At 38.6% G+C, this 22,927-nt stretch overlaps 1 protein-coding gene across 2 annotated transcripts; it reads right to left on the reverse strand.

The window, feature by feature from the left end:
* Positions 1 to 1,106: 1,106 nt before the first annotated feature.
* On the reverse strand, positions 1,107 to 22,231 carry LOC132283137 (uncharacterized). 2 transcript variants are annotated; one of them, XM_059785044.1, is made up of 11 exons: positions 21,836 to 22,231; positions 19,993 to 20,068; positions 19,840 to 19,925; positions 19,348 to 19,441; positions 19,164 to 19,240; positions 18,784 to 18,911; positions 18,028 to 18,099; positions 2,716 to 2,786; positions 2,159 to 2,234; positions 1,468 to 1,611; positions 1,107 to 1,387 (listed from the first exon to the last, which is right to left on the reverse strand). In XM_059785044.1, exons 1-11 carry the CDS (start codon positions 22,163 to 22,165, stop codon positions 1,348 to 1,350), a joined length of 1,194 nt encoding a protein of 397 aa, XP_059641027.1. In that variant the 5' UTR covers positions 22,166 to 22,231; the 3' UTR covers positions 1,107 to 1,347. The 2 variants fall into 2 exon arrangements, with proteins under 2 accessions (XP_059641027.1, XP_059641028.1); XM_059785045.1 differs by lacking the exon at positions 1,107 to 1,387 and having other exon boundaries at positions 1,473 to 1,611; positions 2,106 to 2,234.
* Between the last annotated feature and the right edge of the window lie 696 nt (positions 22,232 to 22,927).

The raw sequence follows: 22,927 nt of genomic DNA on the forward strand, positions 1-22,927 counted from the left end.
ATATAAAGCCCCACCAAGTAAGGAGATATCGACCACCTTTTTTTTTCTTTTTTTCTTTTTTTCGGAAAGTGATCACTTTTTCCACCATGTGTTATGTATGTCTATACATGTAACAGGTCGTGCAACCTTCGCTCTATGATTTTGACTTAATGTATTATACGTTTACCAAAAAAATAATAAATAAACAGTCGCTTTTTGTATGTCCCGAACACTGTTCAAAGGACCCCCTTGAGTAAAAGAAGAGTCAACCCTTCGACCTAATATTTCAGGAGATGCCAAACTCCACCCCTTAAAGTTATTATAAACTTATCAATTAAACTTTATTTCAATTTGAAATTGTGTTGTCGTACTTTACAATCTAAATTTTAATTGCTATATTATATCAAATAAAACCTTAATTTATTTTAAGACCTTTTCAATACTAGAACACAAGTCCTGGGAAGACCAAATAAATTACTGAACCTAAATCCCTATGTCCAATAAAGAGATCCATGAATTTTTTGATGTGATCTTCATTGTCACTCTTATCTTTATCAGCTTTGACATCCTTTTCAGCTGTAGATAGACATTTTGTTGAACTACAAAATCCTATATTTTGTGCAAGTACTTGCCTAACACATGACTCAATATAATAACATTATTCCCCATTGATAATTCTGTAATAAAACTAAAAACAATATAAACATAAGAAGAATGATTAATTCTTCATCAACTAACTTCAGAGCTATCCCAGCCTTTCTCAGTCGTGACCACCCTGACTTTACCAAGAACAGATTAAATGGACAACAATGTCCAAAACCCTTCTTAGAGTTCAAATTAGAACCCTCCTCCTTTATTTACAGGGGAAAAAAAAAAAAAAAAATCCTCCTCAGTGAAAAACGCAATTTTCAGGAAAATTACATGCTTTGAAAGTGATAAGGAAGACAGAAAATAAAACTTTGTTGTTAACTTGGACATACAGAATGAAAAGTTGATATTATCAACGAATAGCTAAATAATTCTATCCGTATTTTCCTAGATAATGTCATGAAAATTAGTTCTCACCTTCTTAAGATGCATTGAACCATCACTTGAAGACCTATGTATTCCTTCCCTGAGAGAGATACTGCTCATAAATCACATAATTTCATCAAAACAGCATGCAAACATCATTTACAAAAAAGATATATTTTTCTCTAGTGTAGTAGTAAGAGGCAGAAATTGATTCTATTTACATTTACAAAAAATATATATTTCTTGTATGAAGAAAGCAAACATAACTTTCGTACAATCAACAGCTCAGAAGCTAAATAATAACGCTTGCACAAGCCCAACTTTGAATGTAAACCGGTGATTTATGCAGCAAGATTAGAGAAAGAATCGCAAAGCATCAACAACTTTCTCAGGCCTGTTAATATAGCATGATCAGAATCTTTTAAAAATGATAAATCGGGTAATAACTATGAATATTATGTTGTAGTTAGTTACCAGTCCTCCTGTGGCATATGGCCAGCACCTTCTATCAACTTCAGCTTGACAATAGTAGGGTTTCCTTTTTGAAATTCTTCCGCTATTGATTGAGGAAGATACTTATCCGATATTCCCCAGGCAACTAATATCGGTTTATCCCATCTGAAGCCAAGAAGCAATTTTTCATATCAAGGAACAGATGAAGAAATGCAGGTCAGCAGCATGAAGAATAGTTTTTAAATGAACTCTTGTAAAATATAAAATACAATTTTGCAGACCATGATCACTATTTGCATGTGTTTTTTATCTAAAGCTTTGGATCTAAAAGACTCTGAGTAAAAAATAAAAGGAAAAACAATGAAATATCTCTGGATTGTTTCGTTCTTTTTTCAGTGTTCAATAAAATGCCTCAAGGAGAAGTCCATTTACTTCCTCTTCACTTTTCGTGTAACTTGACCACAACTACACGACTTTCCCTCAGGAAAAGTTACTTGTGATATATTCCAGCAATCGATTTTATATGGAAATTTTTTCTTTTGAGAAGGTCCTATGATGCTCAGATTGCCATTTTAATATTATATTGCTTCATCCAGCTCAAAATAATGAAGCCATATTCCAAATAACATCAATCCCAGTACCTATATATATTTACTTACAGAAAACTATCCAGAACCATCTGTGCCCGTGTAACGTTACCAATTATGTTTACCTTCCAGACGCAAAGCCAGCTGCAATTTGGCTTGAGATGTCTTTGAAGTTGGCTTTTTTCGCACATTCAAGCAGAGCTGAAACACCAAAACATACCAAAAAAGATTTTTGAAGTTCTAGTGAAGTTCACATTTGCTCACGTACTCATTAAGTTATTAACCAAAAGAGCTCATGTTTAAGAAAAGAGGGTATACTTTAAGAAAAACAAGGAAAAGGTGAACATTATATGTCTATCTGGATGATTATAGATAACTCTCACTAAACATCGACCATTTTGTGCAACTCTATTTGTTACATCTAGTTCACAAAGTAAAATCAATTCATTATTTTTCTCACAATTTTTAGTACAAAATTTAGATGTCTTTTGATAATACAGAAAAAAATAAAGAAAAAAAGACAATGCATGCATGGCAGCAATTTGTGTATGTCAAATAAGTTGAAAACCAAATTGGTCAGTACATGTGGAATTCAGATACGTATAATTTACACCTGTCTACTATGGAAAAACAAAAAACAAAAAACGTCATAACAGTGTAAAAAGCAGGCAGAATTACAAACCAAATCCAGGTCCACTGCTAGACAAATATGGTAGTCGATAAACATCAGCCTTTTCCAGCTTTAGGACATAACTGTCAATAAAATAAATGTTTGAGAGAAATAACATAATAGAAATAGGAAATTTTAACAGCTCAATCTTACCGGATACAAAAGAATAAATAAATGAATAAAACTAATTGAGCTAGTATTAAGCTGTCAAGCAACATTGATGTTCACTCCATACTTCTACTTTTATATCTGGTTAGCAATTAAATGAAATTTTGCACATTTACTGCATGCCTTTTGGATTACCAACGTTTGGCAGAAATGTTTACTCCACCATTTCTACATTGTTGGAGATAACCTCTCCTGAAAACTATTAGCATGCTTTCTCTTTGTGTGATGTAAAGCTTACAAAAATATACTAGGATCTTCAGATTAGATGAAAATTTAATTTCCACTAGAAGTCAATTTTGACACTGAAGAAGGCACACAGATTCATGCGCAAGCAGATTTAAGGACACACCTTGTAAGACCATATACATGATTTATAACATCTAAGAAAGTAAAGTAGAATGCAACATAACAGTTTGAAACATTTTAGGTGCCCGGTTGGTTGGTGCAGTAAACAAAAGAAAATGTAGATGACGACAATGTGAAAGAAGGTATCTTAGCTTCTAGTTGAAGACAGGAACCAAACATGCTTTTAGGTAATGAAATTGGGTGTCGAGATATTCATACATATAGACACACACACACACATATCATTGGCATAGCATGTGACACTTGTACAATAGAAGATGGCAAGACAAGAAATCGAATTTTGATTGTAATCCACACTCATGAGAAAGCTAGAAGCAACACCTTTAAGAAAGACGACAAGAAATTTACAAGATATGGTGGTCATTTACAGTGAACTAGTGACTGTAACAGCGAGGACTGATATGTTCAAATGTGCTAAAAGGACAAGTGACTATGAAAAAAAATTGGGGTGAAGTAAAGAGCATAGAAATGAGATATGTTGCTTTGTTGAAATAATGACCTTAGATCGAGACAAGAGAAGACGAAAACGAAATTATGTGAGGTAGAAAGCATAGAAATGATGACCCATAGTTTTGTTAAAATAGTGGCCTAGGATAGAGTACAATGCCAAAATATATTTGTTTAGACTTTAGGGATCTCAAGAAAATGGTTAGGTCTCATTGAGTTTACTCAACCCACAGAGATGGTTTTTGATATTTTCACTAGGAAGATTACCAATCACCAATTGAAAGAACTAAAATTGTTTATGAAGATGCAAGAAAAATGCTCTCTCAATTTAGAACGAATAATTCTACACTTCAAAAATATTTCGATCCCTTTTCCCTCTATTTTCAGTCTATTTATAAACTGTTACAACCATTCTTGAAGCTTTCTAACTGATTTCCTTTTGATGGGTTGGCCTTTTGAGTTCACCTTTGTTTTGGGCCCATTTCCTTTTGTCTTAGTTCGGGCTTCCAAACTGACCCTCCGGTACTAGGCTTGCTCAGTGAGGACTTGGTTCATTTCAGTTGCTCTTACCCGACCTGTTCCTAGCAATCTAGATCATGCTGGGCCCAGTCTATTTTTGGTGTCCTCGTTTGCCCCCATAATCTCTCCCTAATTAATTAGGGTGAGATTATCGAAAGGACATAATCATGATGTGACGGCTCGAGGTGATGACGTGGGGAAGCGAACGGTTAGTTCAGAGAACGGCGCTTTGAGATTTGCTGCACCATTACTGCCGTGGTTTCTTAGTCGTTGAATCATTTCCTCTTTAAAAACCTTAGCCTCCCATTACTTATCTTTCTTCTATTTCTCTCACCTTCATCCTCAAGCTCCATCTTTTCCAATTATCTCTGTCAACTTCCAGTTTCCTCCGGCAAACTTTCCTTGTCTTCTTCGGTGAGTTTCCCCTTCGTGATTCTTCAACTTTCAAGATGCACTCTGCAAACTTCTTTTCCAAGGTTAGTTCATTTCCCTTGCTAATTTCCTTAGAAAAGAGAAAACTTAAAACTAAGAGATCCCCCATTTTTAATGGCTCTGGATTTGGATGCTCTTCGTTCGAGGAACAATATTCCTAATAACGTTTCCCTTCGAGTTCACCCCACAAACCTGGACGAGAGATCCGGGGAGGGTCTTCTTCCTGGCAAGATCCTATTTTCGGTTCTCCATTTGAATGTAATTAGATTTCCCCTACACCCGTTCTTCTGTTATGTCTTTAGTCAATTAGGGCTTTCCCCTCTTCAAGTCAACCCCAACTTTCTTAGGGTAATATCAATTCTGCTGCTCCTGAACCGTGACAGGAATCTAGATCTAGACATCATAGATCTTCTTCTTTACTATCGAGTCACCAAAATCCAAACCAATGAAATGTACTTTCACCTCTTCCCCGTTGAGAAACGGTCTATATGTACGGACAAACTGTCATCTAAAAAGGGTTGGAGGAAGAACTTAATTGGGATCAGTGGAGATTGGCAAACTCCGCTCGGTCTGACTTTCCCTATCCCAACCATTTTCGGAGAGTGTTCTGTCCCTCTGTATAAGAAATATAAAAAACATTCGGCCGATTGCCCTTGTGAAATTTGCCTTCCTCGTTTCTGCACTTTTCTTTGTCATTGCCTTCACATCGATCATGATGAATTGGTTTATAGCGTTTGCAGGGCCAAACTTGACCTTCTGGAGGAGAGAGTTCTGAACGACATCCCTTCTGCCACCGACCTGCTCACCCCAGACAACCTTTTTGACATATCCATTCTAGGAACCACTATGGAGAATGTCCAGATTCCTTCTTTCAGCAGGAAAAGGCGTTCTGCAGCCACTCCCGCGACTGCACCTGCCACTTCGGTGGCCACTTCGACCGTCCCAGTTACGGCTCAGATCGTTGAGCGGCCTGGACCCTCTGCATCCAACTCAACTAAAGTTCAACCTGTTATGCCGAACGATAAACCCTCCGACACTCCAAACGAAACTTCTCCACCTGCCACCCAGAACGCCGAGGGATCCTCTCCGAATGCCTATGGTTCTTCCCTTGTCTGAACTCACGTTTCGGAGAAGAGCCTAGGCAAACGACCTCATCCTGAAAGCGGCCATAATCAGAGCACCCTTACTCCGGCCCAAAGGGCTCGGTCTTTGAGGGTCACCACGACTCTTCCTTCCCCTCGGGTAGTCATTCCAAAGGGTGAAATAGGCAGAATCTCTGCCTCTTCACCAACAGTGTCTCCATAGCGTCCCTTACTCAGATATGAGGACAGGTCAGTCGTTGCCCCCACAGACTCTTTGTTCAAAGACCCAGTCACCTCATTTGCTTTTTACAAGGGTCTTTGGTCCCCAAAGACATTGAGGTTTAGAACAAAATGACCTTCAATAAAATATATCAACGTTTTCCAGCAGCTACTGTTAAGGTAATTCTTCCTCTTTTTTATATCTTCCGTACCAACCTTCCTTTGTTTTTCCTGTTTTGATTATTTAACACTTGTACTTTCTAAACCACTTGTGTCTTTGTGCAGACTCTATTTGGGATGTTCACATTCCAGAAGAGTATTGAACATGCAAACAAGAAAATCAAATCCTTCTCAGCCGGTCTCAAAAGATCTGTTTACTCAGAAAGGATAACCGAACCCAAAAACACAGAGCTGTTGGTTAAACTGAACGAGTCAGAGAAAGAGATGGACGCTCTGAGGGCTGAGAGGAATGCCCTAATGAACGAGCGAGACTCTTTTCAGGATGAGCTGGACATTCTGAAAATTGAGAAAAATGTCCTGCAGATCGAGAGAGACGCTCTGAGGGCTGAGAAGGGAGACCTTCAGCGTACTCTAATTGTTGAACGGTTGACCCATTTCAATTCTCAGGAGAAGTTCTTAAACAAACGCACCACTCTGCTGAATGTCATTGGCAGAGTTGGTGGTGGCATGAAAGCTCTTCACGCTCGTTTCTCTCGGATTGGGGCTCTGAGTTATGCAAAGGGATACAGAGATGATTTTATTAACTGTTCTCCCCCTGAGGGTGAGTCGAGCACCTATGCGGGCCCAGATGAGCTAGATGCCTCCCTGGACATTGACCCGCCGAACACTTACCAGCATCCACTCCCTGCTCCTGCTGAAAACATATTCATTGAGTGCAATGAGATTGCAACTTCAAGGGAGATCCCACATATTCGTCCTCTAAATGTTCCTCCCATCACCACCATTACTCCAGCCACTGCTGCTGCTACTGTCAGAGATCTACCAACTGATGAGGTCATTCATCTTGACTCTCCCTCCAAAGGCGATGAAGCAGCCAAGGATGATGGAACAGGCAACGGATCAGGCATAGGAGAGGATGCAACATACTAGAGTTCTGCTGGCTTTTGTATTTATCTTCTTTCATTTCAATGTCACTCTTGTACTTCAAAAACTATTTTATGATGATGAATGAAATGACAACTTTGTTTTGCAAAGCTTTTATACTCCATCTGTGCTTAAATGAACTGACAGTTTAATTTTTCTATTTGATTTTCATTTCACACAAGTGTTTGGCGTTTGGCTCGTAGTGCCACTTGCCACTTACTTGGCTTAGTGCTTGGCCCACGGCTAGAATGCCACTTGCCACTTGGCTTTTATTTCGTGCAAGTTTTTGGCGTTTGGCTCGTAGTGCCATTTGCCACTTACTTGGCTAAGTGCTTGGCGCTCGACTAGAATGTCAATTGCCACTTGGCTTTTATTTTGCATAAGTTTTTGGCGTTCGGCTCGTAATACCATTTGCCACTTACTTAGCTAAGTGCTTAGCGCTCGGCTAGAATGCCACTTGCCACTTGCCACTTGGCTTTTATTTTGCGCAAGTTTTTGGCGTTCGGCTCATAGTGCCATTTGTCACTTACTTGGCTGAGTGCTTTTCTGTTCAATCAACCTTTTTTTAAAAAAAAAACATAATGAAATCTTTTTTATAAATCTCAGAGAGTACGTACATTTGTAAAAGCATAATTCTAAATGAACATTGTTCAGAATGGAATTCAACCTTTACTGGTAGTACCTTTTTAGAGATGTGGTATTCCATAGTTTGTTGACCAATCTCCCAGCCATGGTCTCTAAATTGTATGCCCCCTTTCCTATGGCCTCTGCAACTCTGTATGGACCTTCCCAGGGTGACATCATCTTCTTAACAATTCCCACCTTCTTTTTTAGAACTAAATCGCCAGGCGCAAAGCCTCTATGCTTCACCTTTTTGTTGTGACTATTCACAAGGGTGCTGATATAACGAGAGCCTTACAGTCGCTGCATCTCTTTTTTCCTCCAGCAAATCGAGGTTAAATTTCAACATACTATTCACAAAGGTTGGAACTAAATGTTCGACCGGTATTACTGCTTCGGTGCCGTATGCCATAGCGAACGGGCTTTCTCCAGTTGGCCGTCTAGGGGTTGTTCTGTAAGCCCACAAGACATTCGGAAGTTCATCCAACCACTTACCCTTCTCGTCCTCGAGCTTCTTTTTTACGCAGGCGAAGATTGTTCTGTGTGTAATTTCAGCTTGACCGTTCGCCTGCGGATGGCTAACTACCTCCAACTTCTGATTGATTCCATATTCCTCCAGCAATTCCCTCACTTACTTAATGTCAAGATTCGTCCCATTATCCATAACAATCGACTTCGGCACGCCAAAGCGGCAAATGATATTACTCCAAATAAAACGTTTTACTTGAGTCTAGGTCACACTGGGATACGGTTCTGCCTCTACCCATTTGGTGAAATAATCTGTTGCAAGCAGAACGTATTTATTCTGTGATCTCGCGGTCGGGAGAGAACCAACCACATCCATCCCCCATTGCGCGAAAGGCCACGGTTAGGCCATTACATGCAAGTCTTCAGGTGGTTGGTGGATCAGCGGTCCGAACCTTTGACACTTATCGCATCTTCTAGAGAATTCTTCTGCATCTCGCGACATGTTTGGCCAGAAATATCCTTGTGTCATTGTTTTATGCGCTAGAGACCTCCCTCCTGAATGATTGCCACATACACCCTCATGGATTGTTCACAACATCTGCCCAGCCTCCGCGGGGGTTACGTATCTCAAGTACAGTCCTGAGAAAGACCTTCTATACAACTGATTGTGCACAATAGCATACTTTGCAGCATTTGATTTGATTTTCCTTGCCTCATCTTTCCGCTTGGGCAACACACCATCCCGTATGAAAGTTTTGATTAGATCAATCCAGCTCGACTCATATGGTACGACATTAACTTGCCGAGGGTCTGAACCGGATGGTTCCTCAAAAATGGATGGCTGACGTAACACATCAACTGGTATAACCCTTGCCAATGTTTCTCCAGAACTTGATGCACTACAAGCCAACCGATCGGCATCTTCATTATATTCCCTCGGCAATTGGATGAATTTGATCTGGTCGAAGTCTTTTGCTTCTCGCATAACGGCGGTGCGGTATGCCTCCATTGTCTCATCTTTGGTACCATATTCCCCTGTCACTTGCCGGACGATCAGTTGTGAATCACTAAAAGCAACCAGACTTTTGATTTTCAGTTCCTTCGCTAATTTCAATCCTGCCAACAATGCTTCGTACTCTGCTTCGTTATTGGTTGCTCGGAACTCGAGTCTGATTGTTTGACTCAGGGTGTTGCCTTCTGGTGTCTGCAGTTTGATCCCAATTCCTGCCCCCATCTAATTTAAAGAACCATCAACATAAAGCTTCCATGAAGAACCTCTGAGGTATTCTTCTAAATCCTCTACATCACACTCGAGCAAGAAATCAGCCACTGCCTATCCTTTTATTGCCGTTCTGGGTTCATACGTAATATCGAATAAACTCAACTCTATAGCCTACTTTGTCATTCTTCCTAACAGATCTAGCTTATGCAGGATCATCCTTATAAGAAAAGTGGTCAGAACGACGATAGGATGGGATTCAAAATAATGCATGAGTTTCCTTTTTGCATTTACCAATGACAGGATCACTTGTTCGGCCTTTGAGTACCTTCTTTCTGGCTCGGCCATTGTTTTGCTAACGTAGAACACTGGGAACTGCTTATCTTCTTCACAACGCACTAGAACGGCACTTGTTGTAATGCTGGACACACCAAGGAACATAAAAAGCTTTTCACCTGGTTCGGGGGCAGATAAAATTAGAGGGTTCCGCATATATTCTTTCAAGCTGGTCAGTGCATGTCGTTGCTCATCCCCCCAGGCCTGCCTTCCATGGCCTCTTATTGTATCGAAAAACGGTTTGCAGCGATCTGACAGCTTAGAAATGAATCGACTCAGTGCGGCTATTCGACCGGTGAGTGCTTGCACCTCTTTGACCGTTCTTGGTTCTGCATTTTTTATCAAAGCTTCTGCTTGGGCTGGGCTAACTTCAATTCCTCTGTTATTGACCATGTGTCCCAGGAACTACCCAGAACCCACGCCGAACGAGCACTTGAGCTTCATACCATACCTTCTCAGCACCCCAAACACATCTTGCAAATGTTCCAGGTGACTATCTTTCTTCTTAATCTTTACCACCATGTCATCAATATAGGCCTCTACAGTTTTCCCCATTTGATTTTTGAAAATCTTGCTGACCAGCCTTTGATAAGTAGCTCCAGCGTTCTTTAGTCCGAACGGCATGACTTTGTCGCAATACATTCCTTGTTCGGTGACAAAAGAAGTTTTCTCTTCATCGTTCGGGTCCATAGGGATTTGGTTGTAGCCTGATTAAGCATCTAGGAAGGTTAATCGTTCGTACCCAGTAGTGGCATCTACCATTTGATCAATCTTTGGCAACGGAAAGCTATCCTTAGGGCATGTTTTGTTCAAATTGGTGAAGTCAATACAAACTCTCCATTTCCCATTATTCTTCTGCACAACAACTACATTTGAGAGCCAAACCGGGTACTGAACTTTTCTGATGAATCCTGCATCTAGCAATTGGTCAATCTCATCAACTATGATTTGATTGCGTTCTAGGGCGAACCTCTTCTGCTTTTATCTTACAGGCTTGACGTTCAGATCTACATTGAAGGAATGACAAGACACGGAGGGACCGATTCCTGGCATGTCTGAATGGCTCCAAGCAAACATATCTGCGTTCTGAGACAGGAAATCAATTAATTGTTGTTTCTCCCCCTCTGCAAGCCCTGACCCTACCCTTGTGGTTCTGTCTGGCTTATGAGGATCTATCTGTACATCAATGAGGGGCTTTTCGGAAAGAACCAAAGGCTCATCCTCCCCCCCCCCCCCCCCCCAAATCGCTTTGGGGGGAGGTCCCTGTAATTGCTATCTTGGATTGTCAGATCGGGCTGGAGCTTTTCCCTTACTAGCAGTTTTTATTTCCACGGAGTAGCATTCCTTAGCTGCGACCTGATCCCTATGGATGTCAATCACCTTGCTCCCATCCGGGCTTAAACAACTCATCACCTGGTGCAGAGTTGATGAGACACCCTAGACCCTGTGAATCCATCCTGTTCCCATCAAGAGATTGTAAGACGGATGGATCTCGACGACCACAAAGCTCTCTGTCAGAACTCTTTCAGCAACTTGTACTAGCAATTCCACCATACCAATGGGCTCTACCCATTTCCCATCGAACCCCAGCAGTGGATTTCCGGTGGGTTTGAGCTTTTCTAGCTTGATCTCGAGCCGGTCAAACGTTATTCTTAGCATGACATTCGCACTGCTCTGTAATACCCCTAGTTTTAAAAAGTATAAAATTGGACTTTCAATTATCTTTATTGCATTTTTATGTGACTAGTTGCTTAAATGTTTGATTGGTTTATTTGTTTTAAACTGTTAGTTTTGTATTTTGAATTGCCTTATTTGGTTAAGTATATTTTAATTAAATTAATTGTATTTTTGGTTGCTATGCTTACTTTAATTGTATTATTAATTATTTTCTTACATGGACGTAACTGTTTAATTAAATTAAGTGTATGAATTATCTTTTAGGGTTTTAGTATTTTTATGGGCTTGCCGACATAATTACTTAGGATTTACGTTTAGGGTTTTTATTGACTTAGGATTTGGAGTTAGTTATAAATATATAACTTATACGTCCCTAGGGTTTGATAACCCTATTCACGACACAGTGAAAATACAGAGAGTTTGGAGAGAATTGAACGAGAGAAAAACAGAACAAAACTTAGAAGGAGAACAGAGAGGGCCAAGGGAGAGTTGTGGTGGATTAAACCAAAACCATAGGAAGCTTGAAGGTGGTCAGTGGTTGCCAGAAATTAGGAAGACGACAACACAGTTTTGAGACCAAAGCTACAGGCAAGTTCTTCTACTTTCTCCTTCCCTTTGGCTTGTGTTCTGTGCACCTAGGTAGTCTCTAGGGTTAAATAAATTATAAACTAAAACTTACATGTTAATTGTATGTTATATTGATAATCTGTTTGGGTTGTAATCGAATCTATTACAGAATTCGTACACATCTGTTTTCAGTTTTGTTGGAAAAGCTTGTTAGTCCGGTTGTAATTTTAGACTCTAGGGAATTTGTTGAGTCTTAAATGGATCTTGCATGATTATTACATGTCAAATTTCATTATCTGTTGTCTGAGAAATTGGTCTGAAATAAATTCGTTCTTGTCTGTTCCAGTTTTGCTCTTTAAGCATGCTAGTAAATTGCTTAGTTAAATCTCTGTATTTGATTTCAAATTGTTGTTCTAAAACCATTGGGAGTCTGTTTTGGTATTAATAAGACCTTAGGATAAGTTTTAGAAATCAACTGAAGGGTGGACATAGGCCGGAGAAGAAGCAGAAGGACGAGGACGGAGCAAACGAGGACTGGAAGCTCTCAAAGGAGGTGAGAGCCGGCTCCATGGAAGTGGGAGCCGGCTCCCACACTCATTGAGCCGGCTCTAAAGGCCATAGAGCCGGCTCCAGGCTTAAAAAGAGCCTGCTCTTGGAATTTAGAGCAGGCTCTTTCAAATAGTGATTTTTTCTGAATTTTTTTTTTTTTTACGATCTGTTTGCAACTGTTGGAGCATGGGAACTGTTTGGATGGGTCTGGGTTTACACAGAGGTATTAATAAATTTATTTTGGGTGTAATTAAGACCTTAAGTTGATTAAAGTTGACCTCTAAGTCAATGGGACAAACAGTATAAAATTAAAGAATTTTCTATGCTGTTAACGGATGGAAGAGAAATAAATTGCTTAATTAAATTTCAGCAATTGTTATGAGATTTAGTAAGTTATTTAAACTTATTTTATATGCATGGTGAAGTATTTTAATAACCAATTGGACTTGTAGCTGATTGGGGCTCTGTGCTAACCGATTAAATAGAATATCAGTATGCAACTTAGCACGCGGTTACCTGATGGAGAAAATTAAGTTGCTCGAATTAATCTAGCAATTTATGGGACTATAATGTGATTTAAAAACTTATTTTTAGTGCATGATAGAGTCATTGATATATTAGATGTGATCTACGCATGCTATGGATGCTAGTTGTTGAACCTTTAAACCGTTTCCTGCAAATACATGGTTTAACTCTTGGATTTAAATTGCTGAAACTATAAATAGTCTTCTGTAATTATTTGGGATGGTTTTGGATTGTAAATTGCTATACTGTTATTTATAGGTTGTAATTTACATAGTTTGGATGTTAATTGTGGGATCTTAGATATTATCTTACAAGTAATTGGATTATGATTTTGAACTGTAATTGCTGTAGTGTTGTATAAACTATTCTGCAATTACCTGGCTTTTGGTTTTAGTTATTAAATTGCTGTACTGTTATTGATAGTCTGTAATTTTTACATGGTTTTGGATTTAAATTGCTGAATAAATATATTCTGTCAATTACATGGATATGGAGGATTGTATGCACCGGCATGGGACGGTGACATACTAGGGGACGGTTTAGCTCAAAACGCCTAAACCTAACCTAATGGATTAAAGGAATGGATTTAAAAATATTGAATCCTAATTGTGTTAAGTCAAATCAACTGCAACTAAGTTGAGTGGCTTCCTGGATTAATGGATGATAGTTAAGTTATATCAACTGAATAAGTTGATAGACTTACTAGCTTATTTATTGTATGTCAGTTCAATAAATATTTGAACTACATACCCTGGTTTTGGACGGACTTTATATATATGTTTATGATACCACGAGATGAGCTTGAGCCTCAGACTCGTTGGTTAGGGTGCGTATATGCAGTGGATGCGTAGCTGGCTATAGTAGGTTGAGGTGTACCCTGTTAGGTCTAGGTACTCATGCCCACCTTTGGGTGCGTTTTCGCATGTTGCCTTCTATTCAGGTTGAAACCCCTACTGTAGTCCAGTGAATGTCCCTTAGTGTGGATATATATATATGTATGGACTAGATAGCTATTGTTGAGATATCTAGGGTGTATCTGCGTATCGAGTCACTGTTTGGATTGTAGTTAGAGAAGAATTTGCATGTGGGCCTGACCCACTCTTATTTTTACAGGTGTTTGTTAGTTCCAGACTTGGAGCTGGATCGTGCTGAGCAGATACAGTTATTCACTCCACCGATGACCAGGGTTTTATTTCATATTTTAGACTTGGGTTTCATTTCCAATCTTTTGAGTTCAGTGAGATATTTTAGGGGTCCACTAGATGGATTCCCAAGTTGTAATAGAAATGGAGAAGTAGGATGTATCAGAATCATTCTTTGTTAATTAAATTTTATTCTGAGGTTTTTGGATTATTATTCTAGTTTCTTTTCAGCAATTTATTTATTCTTGTTTTTCTTATTTGTATTCTGTGTTCGATTATTACTAATTGATTTGATATCCTCGGGTTATCGGGCGTGGGCCTGGCCAACCCGCATCCGGAAATCCGGGGGTATCACATACTCCCTGGATCAATCAGAACTCTTCGCACCAAGCACTCTGCCACTGTCAAATTGACGACCAGAGGATCTTCATGAGGGATTAGTACGAGCAGCAGATCCATTCTGGCAAACTTTATCTAAACTGATATGCTCTGCTTGTGCAGAGCGTTTACGATGCCTATCGTTCTCTTCATCTGCGCTTGTCGGAGGCGCGTTCAAAGTCGTTCTTCTGACTCCTTGGTCGGCTCAGGTCGGCCGTGAATTGCATTTATTATCCAAACAGGCTGAGCGTTATGGTAGCTCGGCTTTTGATTTCTCTTCACTTGCTTTGCCGGTCGGTTCTGCTCTACTGCTGGCCCTTAAATATATCCTACAAACTCTCCCTTTGCTATTAGCATTTCAACTTACCTCCTTAAGTTCCTGCATTCATTAGTCTGATGACCAAAATCACTATGGAAAGCACAATGTTTAGACTGATCTTTCTGTTCGAGAGGTTGTCGAATTGGTAGGGGAGAGCGACACTTATCTTTGTTCTCCTGATATAACCTCGCCAGAGTGACTTTAAGTGGAGTGACCGACTCCTCCTCTCTAGGCCTCTTCTCTGCTTTCCAGGAGATCTGACGCTATGGTGGAGCTTGTTTTTGCCAGATCTTGGTTTTGGACTTCTCCTCCGTAAAGATTATTGACGTCTTCCTTGCATTAGTTGCTTCTTCTTCTTCCAAACGCATAAAACCATCAGTTCTCTCGTTCAGCTCGTCCATGGTCTTCGGCGTATTTACCACCAGACTTGTGTGGAACGATGTCCCTCAGTTCATTGCTAGTTTGAATGCTTGAACTGCCGTGGATGGATAATATTCTATTACCATGCTCTTGACGAGGTTGAACCTGGTGAGGAAAGCTTGGAGACGCTCCTCTTCGTGCTGCTTCATTGTGAACAGACTTGAAATATCTTTGGCCAGGCGCTTGTTCCCATAATACTGGCTTATGAATTTGTCACATCGACTGAGCCTTTTGCCAAATTCTTGAACCAATTGAGCGCCGGTCCGATCAGGCTTGTAGGAAAGCACTTGCACATCAAAGGATCATTCTCTGTGTTCAGAGCCATTTTCAACTGAATGTGGTAAACGTGATCGATCGGATCACTCGTTCCATCAAACAAAATGAAAACTAGCATGGAAAACTTTCTCAGATTTGGAGCGTTCAAGATCTCATCAGTAAACGGTGAATCAACCGTTTGCGCCGCCGAACGGAGGGCTTCATTCTCCCTTGGATACTTTGAGAATATCTTTTGGTCAGCAAACCCCCTGTCCAAACTTCTATAGTCATATGTGGCCATTGATGGTCGATAAGGAGGATCGTAAAACCATTCCTCCGTTAACTACCTCTGCCATGACGGTGCGGCCTTGTTGCGACCAAACTCCACTGTTTTTTCTCGTCTAACCTTCTCACGTTACGGATCGATCTCTATGAACTTTTCTCTTCTAATCCATTCGTGATGCGGATCCAAATGGACAGATCCTTCCCGATCTTCCATACGATGAACATTTGGCAGAATATAGTTAGGCCTGATCTCTTCGCGACGGAGATCCAGATGTATATTCCCTTCCTGTTCAACCTAGTGCGCAACATTCGTTTGCGTAACTCTCTCGCCTACTGGAGGCAGTCGTGGTATTACCGGCACTTCTCGAAGCTCCATTCCAGCTCTCAATTCCGCATTCTCTCTCCTCAGAACTTCAATTATGCTCATCAATTCGTCGAGCTTTGTTTACTGGTCATTTTCCGGCGGATTAGAACTCTCACCTCCTATCATCGTTCCTGATTGGAGTAGAGTCATCTACCGTGAATTCCTGATCGAATCTGAACTCTGCTAAAGCGGACGCACTAGATCTGGCCTCGAATTAGCTGAATTCCAATCTCCTTCAGCCGGATCTGAATCTTTCCTGCCGCAAACTTGTCAAATCTAGCTTCGCTAAATAGTTCGCGATCGCACAGATTTGACTCCAATCTCCAAAGATCAACTAAAACCAAGACTTTGCAAGACAGACCATGATCTCGCCGATCTGAATCCAACTTCCAGAGATCAAGCTTCGTCTTCACGAATCAGTCTTGATCGAATCAGTCTTCATCGTTTCCCACAGACGGCACCATTGAAGATGCAAGAAAAATGCTCTCTCAATTTAGAAAGAATAATTCTACACTTCAAAAATATTTCGATCCCTTTTCCCTTTATTTTCAGTCTATTTATAGACTGTTACAACCATTCTTGAAGCTTTCTAAATGATTTCCTTTCGATGGGCCGGCCTTTTGAGTTCACCTTTGTTTTGGACCCATTTCCTTTTGTCTTAGTTCGGGCTTCCAAACTGATCCTCCGGTCCTGGGCTTGCTCAGTGAGGACTTGGTTCATTTCAGTTGCTCTTACCCGACCTGTTCCTAGCAATCTGTGTCAAGCTCGGCCCAGTCCATTTTTGGTGTCCTCAGTTTAAGAGTGAACTAGACTTTGTATCTTGTTACATCAATAAGACTTGCATCACAAAAACTCAAGTCTGTAGTTTATTTTAACTTTGATATAGTATTTTTAATAAATAGTTAGATTAGTTGGTTACCTCTTGTCCAAGGGCAGAAAAGAAATTCAAGCTATATACAAGGGCATTCATGCATTCATCAATTAGGGTTTATGTTTAAATTGCAGTCATACAATTAGGGTTTACAAAATTCATAATTTGATTCATTAAAATCCTTTTTGAAATGCATTAAGCTGTTAATTGGACAGGGAAGTTTGATCAATCGAAGGATCCATCGAAGACCACTGGTCATGTTTCAATTGAAACAGGTCTTGATTGACATCCGCGGATTGCAGTTTCCATTTTAAATGGAAAACTGCTAACCCTAATCTCTTGTAGCCTAAAATCTATATATACCCCTCACGTGTTTTGAAAGAGAGAGCATTCATAAACATCTAGGTAGAAGTTACGTTTTTCACATATTCATCAAAGCATCTAGTATGGTGAGTGTGTATTGATGATGAACACAAGCTCTGCTTCAAGTAGTATCAACACCAAAAGCTTAACTACACAATTAACACAAGGATCAAATGACTGGTTTTGGAGATCAGAAATTGATGGAGAAGCAGATTGCATGACAAGCAGATTTGTTGATGGAAAAACAGCATGAAGAGATCTGAGTGGATCTTGCGTAAGTCTGTCAAGAGGTAACTAGGACATTTCTAGTGTTCTAAGGGTCTGGTTAACCTGGTTGTGTAACTTATTTCTTGTAGTGGATTTTGATCAGATGGACTAGGTCCTGTGGATTTTCCCAAAGGGAGGTCAAGGGTTCAAGCCTCCATGGAGGCATGTGTGTGTGAGTACCAACTAAGGAAAAAAAGTCAACATAGAAATTCCGAGGAGATTCTCTTCAAATATCTTCAAATTATAAGATGCCAAAAATAAAAATTGCAGAATGTTAATGCCATTAAAGGTTGTAGAGGTACTCAGAGGTCCAATTAAAAATTACAGTTTCTGAAAGTAGAAGATGCATTTAGATACGTACGCGCTACCTGCTTCAATAAAGCGCTCAGCCATCACAGCATTCTGGCAAGTAAATTCACCTAAAAGAGGAATTCTGGGAGAAAAAATAAAAGGAAAGAAAACATAAAGCTAAGTACATAAACAACATCATATTTATTATGCGTGCAAATGAGCTATAAAAATGAAGAGCCAAGCATGCAGTTCAATTAAATTGTTTATCATAAAGAGCGAAGGAAAATTTCTTAACCAAATAAGAAACTAACAAGGAAATGAAAGTATCCTTTGGGTTGCACATCATTTAAGAAGTAAGGTCAGTATATAACATGTTGCAAGCCAAATAACTTCTCAACTGTTCTGAAACATTTAAATTAAGTTAACCACCTCCTCTACAATTGGCACGTAGAAAAAGGAAATCAGTAAAAACATGTTACAATTCATTTTGGTTTAATGGAACTAATTTTTAATTTGGAATTTCTCTACTCTATACTTAAAGCTGTATTGTGTGTAAGATAATAGCAGATATATCACATGAAATACATTATCCTAGGCTCCAACATTTTCAAGAGACCAATGCCAAAACTACTGTTTATAAATGCTCTGAAGGAAAAGAAGATAACAGTATGCTATATAGATACACGGTAAGCATAAACATAATGATCCATCATATCTAAATTATATAGGTGGCAGATTATGAATAACAAAAGTTCGTGGCTTATTGTAATTGTCGTTGTGTGATCAACCATAAGCATTCTTCTAATAATTATCGTAAATAGCAAACCTGAGCTGTTGAAACAGTCCAGGAATGGGAGATGAAACTGTTAGTGGACTATTCAGGATTGTAAGCTTGGATATCCTGCTTGGGTTTTTCAAAGCCCAAGTTAATCCATACGAACCTACAAGAAATCCCTACAAGAAGCATGTAAAATTTTCAGTTCAGATATGTAGTTTTAGTTAATAGTACCCTTAAAAATAAATATTTATCAGATACAATTGATTGAACATATGACTTCCCAACAAGTATAACCAAATTTAAATGTAGGATTCCTTTATAGATGTAAGTAAATGCTAATTTTTATATAACCAGGGTATGAATTGCCCACATACATATTCATTATAGACCACTGGTAAATCTTTGGACTTTGTCAAAGTTGTTCAAACCTGAACTACAAGATAAAAAGGAGATTTGACCCCCAGGACGTCCAGTAATTTATCAAATTCGGCATGGAATTCCTTCTCTGTCATAATAAATTTGTTAAAGAAAATCAGAATTTGAGCATTGTAGAGCCACAAATACATTATAGTATGATTATCTATTGCAATTAACTTTGTGAAAATCACAGACCAGTGTAGTCAAAACCATATCCTGACTGTGGCTTATCGCTGAAACCAAATCCTATCCAATCAGGTGCAAAGCAGTGGAACCCAGAATCTGCCATCTAGTCAAGAAAAAAATATAGGTTTCAGAGAATACTAATAACAACAACCACACAAGAATGAATTAAATAGCTTAAAGCATCAAATGTACAAGTGAGAGACTGCCCATATCCATTCATATTATGGGATATCTAACAAACATGTTAGTTAGGTATTGGTAATATGAGAGTATATTCTGTCCTGTTCAAAATGGATAATCTTTCCTCTGTTCAGATTGAGACCATACAACTAAATGAGGAATGGGGAAACCATTTATAAAATTGAATTGCTGGCTACAGAATAGCAAATAAAACAGAAGGAAAGGAAAAGGCTAGGTTTTACTGGAGCATCATGGTCCTTCCTTCCCTACAACTCTACCACATCTTAATTTAGTGGTCATAAGAAAAATCAGTAACAAAACCTGAGACATAACAACTCGATAGCTATAAGATTGTGTTGGAGCCCCATGAAGGAAGACGATGGTTGCACGTCTGCTATCAGGCAATCCTGTAAGGCCAAAATTAATTGTCAAAAGTACTACAAAGAAAATAGACTACAACAGTGTTAAGTTTACCTGTTTCTCTCACAAACCATCTGAATTTCCCAGATTTGATGTAAGACCCGTACTCTTTTCCCTTGTCTTCTATCCTCTAAAATTCAAAAAGCATGCATGTTATCATTGTAGTGAAATTTGGTCATTGGAGCACTCAGATACTACTGATCTGTAAATCATAATATAACACTAAATTAAGTGCAATGAAAATATTTTACTATAAATGTCAATGTCAGTGCCAATTGGAAGTAGCGGGTCTAAGCTACTACCAAAAAAGTTTCCAATGGAAATACATTATCTAATCAAATATTGCACGCTGACTGACTTCAAATACAAAGAACTGTGACAGCAATTTAACCTAGCGTTGAGCATAAAAACGTTGCTCACTTCAAAATTTCTGTTTACAAAATAAATTAAACTAGAAGTAAGAGGGATCCAACACTTATCAGATGCAAGCTTCAAGTCTTGTTAATATGGATATCAACATGTGATTTAGACTAACCAAGAAACAAGTTATATGTGAACTGTTCTTAAACATGACACCACGAGAAACTGGGTTATCATCTCTAATTTAGCCAGAATTGACATGATATTTTCATGACTTAAGATGACTCATCAATCAAGGTCTGCTGAGACATAAAGGAGGTCAGTCAGAGAAGATCAACTTGTAAGTAATTAAAATAACTGTGTTGTTTACCAACAGGCCAGTAGCCTAGCAGTACCAAGCCCCTACTTCTCAAAGAGAGGCCAAGGGTTCGAGCCACAGTGGAGGCATGTGTGTGTGAGTACCCAATTAGGAAAAAAAAAAAAAACTGTGTTGTTTCATCAATACACCAGATACGATACCTAGAGTCATGAAGTGCGTTTCTGTTCATCATGCAAGTCCTTTTATTTGTCCAAGTAGACCTTTTAGAGTCCTTCTGCCTATTGTCAGTGATAAGGTGACACAACTTTTGACCCCACAAGAACAGATAGTTCTTAGTTGAAGAAGGATGAACCGAGTACTCACAAAAAATTTAAGCCTTTTTGTGATGTTAATGTTCACATTCCTAGTTCTTATATATCTTCTCAACTGGTTTCCTCTATAAAATCAACTGAGGTTTTAATATGAATGATAAAATTTACTCAAAAGTTTATTGCTGAAATAACCATATCATCACTATATGTCACTGTTTCATTGAAATCCACAGAGTTTAGAAAAGAGTGACTTAAAGATGCAGAACATGTTTCTTAATTCAATATTAAAATGTCACAATAAAGTACATAATTTATTAATTATTATGTTCCTTCATCCATACAAGCAGGGTTGTTGTTGCTTGTTACTTCTCTATATGAATTCAAATAACATTACAAGGAGGCCAAATTGGAATTTGGAGAAGGTGCCACTGTCAAATTTAGGAGCAAGTGAGACTTAGAAGAGATAGAGAGATCAATGAACTGGAAAAAAAATTTAATGCTTTGAATAGAGTAGGAAACATTGGCCAATTAACTTTTAATCAATTAATCTAAAAACTTCCATTTCCAACAATGTATTAACAATTCCAATTACAATGCGCGGATTCTGTGTGGTTCTCCCAAACCCAGTATTAAACAGCTAGGAAATTCAAAAAAGTTATATTTAGCATTGAGTTATGATGACGAGTGTTCAACAGACTGTTCATGTTAATTAAAAGAACAGAAACTGTAACTCTACAACCACCCCCACACGATTAAAATAGCGGAGACTGCTTGAGAAAATAGGATTACAAGATTGGGGAAACAAATGTAAATATCCATGAATATCAATCATATACACTAAAAACGAGAGGATTTTGAATATTGTGTAGACACTGAATGTTATGTGTGGAATTTATGTGTATCTTACATTGAGCATTTGGCCGACATTTCCATCCTCAGCGGGAGATTCGGGAAGCTGAATGGCGCTTCGGCTGGAAGGGTTATCGGTGACGAAGCCAAAAGGATTGAATGCTGGCGTATCATCGTCGTCGTCGCTCTTGGCTGAAGCTTTAACGACGATTCCACTTGCTCTTCTACTTCCATTGTAGTATCTGTTATTGTTGTGTTTGGCAACAGAGATAGTCCTGTTCTTGGTGATTATGTAGTGGGTTGATGATGAAGAAGATGAAGAAGAATAAGAAGAAGAAGAGGTGATTGGGAGAGTGAGAGGAGGAGGGAGAAGAAGAGCCCAAGCCATTCGTTTTGGGTTTTGGAGGTGAACCCAACCGACCAACGCTAACACCACCACTATTGATAATTGAATGTGATTTTGGGTTTTAAAATATATATAGATTTATGAGTAAATTCTCCTGTATTATGTGATCAGGGGCGGAGCAGTGTATCCCGGGCTGGCCCGCCCATAAACATATATGGTAAATATATATATATATATATATATATATATATATATATATATATATATATTAATTTAAATAAACCCAATAATATAATTTTTAAACTACACTCAAAGATAAAAACTACTATCAAATGATTTGTTACTTTTAAATTTCATATTTGTTTCACAAAAAGGGGAATCAAGGATAATAACATATGTAGCACGGATATGGACACCATACGACACGGATATATTGATGCGTCAAATTTTAAAAAAAGTAAGACACCGGTACGGCGTGAATACGCCTACATATAAATATAAATTTTTATTTTTATACATTTATTCAGTAATAATATTATAAAACTTTAATTCATTTATAATTTCTATACTAAGAGTTGATCTGAAATAAATTAGAAAATAAAATTATGTTATTATTGTAATAATTTTTATATCATATATATTATTGTTTCACTACTTTGTCATGAAAGTATTCATATTATTTTCAAGATTACTAGGTAGAGTTGTGTTATAAATGTCCGGTAAGTTTTGGCGAAGTGTATGAAAAGTGTTGGCGAAGTGTCCAAGAAATGTCAACGAAGTGTCCAAAACAATAAAATTAATTTT

Source organism: Cornus florida, unplaced genomic scaffold, assembly GCF_030987335.1.
Source record: "Cornus florida cultivar Cherokee Brave unplaced genomic scaffold, ASM3098733v1 CherokeeBrave_3.0.0_Hap2_Chr11, whole genome shotgun sequence".
NCBI classification, from domain to species: Eukaryota; Viridiplantae; Streptophyta; class Magnoliopsida; order Cornales; family Cornaceae; genus Cornus; species Cornus florida.

Excerpts from the sequence above, each read along its gene's own strand:
- LOC132283137 (XM_059785044.1), bottom strand. The coding sequence starts at position 22,165 with ATGGCTTGGGCTCTTCTTCTCCCTCCTCCTCTCACTCTCCCAATCACC. Across the intron at positions 20,069-21,835 it reads ATGTCGGCCAAATGCTCAAT|AGGATAGAAGACAAGGGAAA; the intron begins GTAAGATACACA and ends TTTGAATTTTAG. Across the intron at positions 1,612-2,158 it reads GCTGGCTTTGCGTCTGGAAG|ATGGGATAAACCGATATTAG; the intron begins GTAAACATAATT and ends TCTTGGCTTCAG.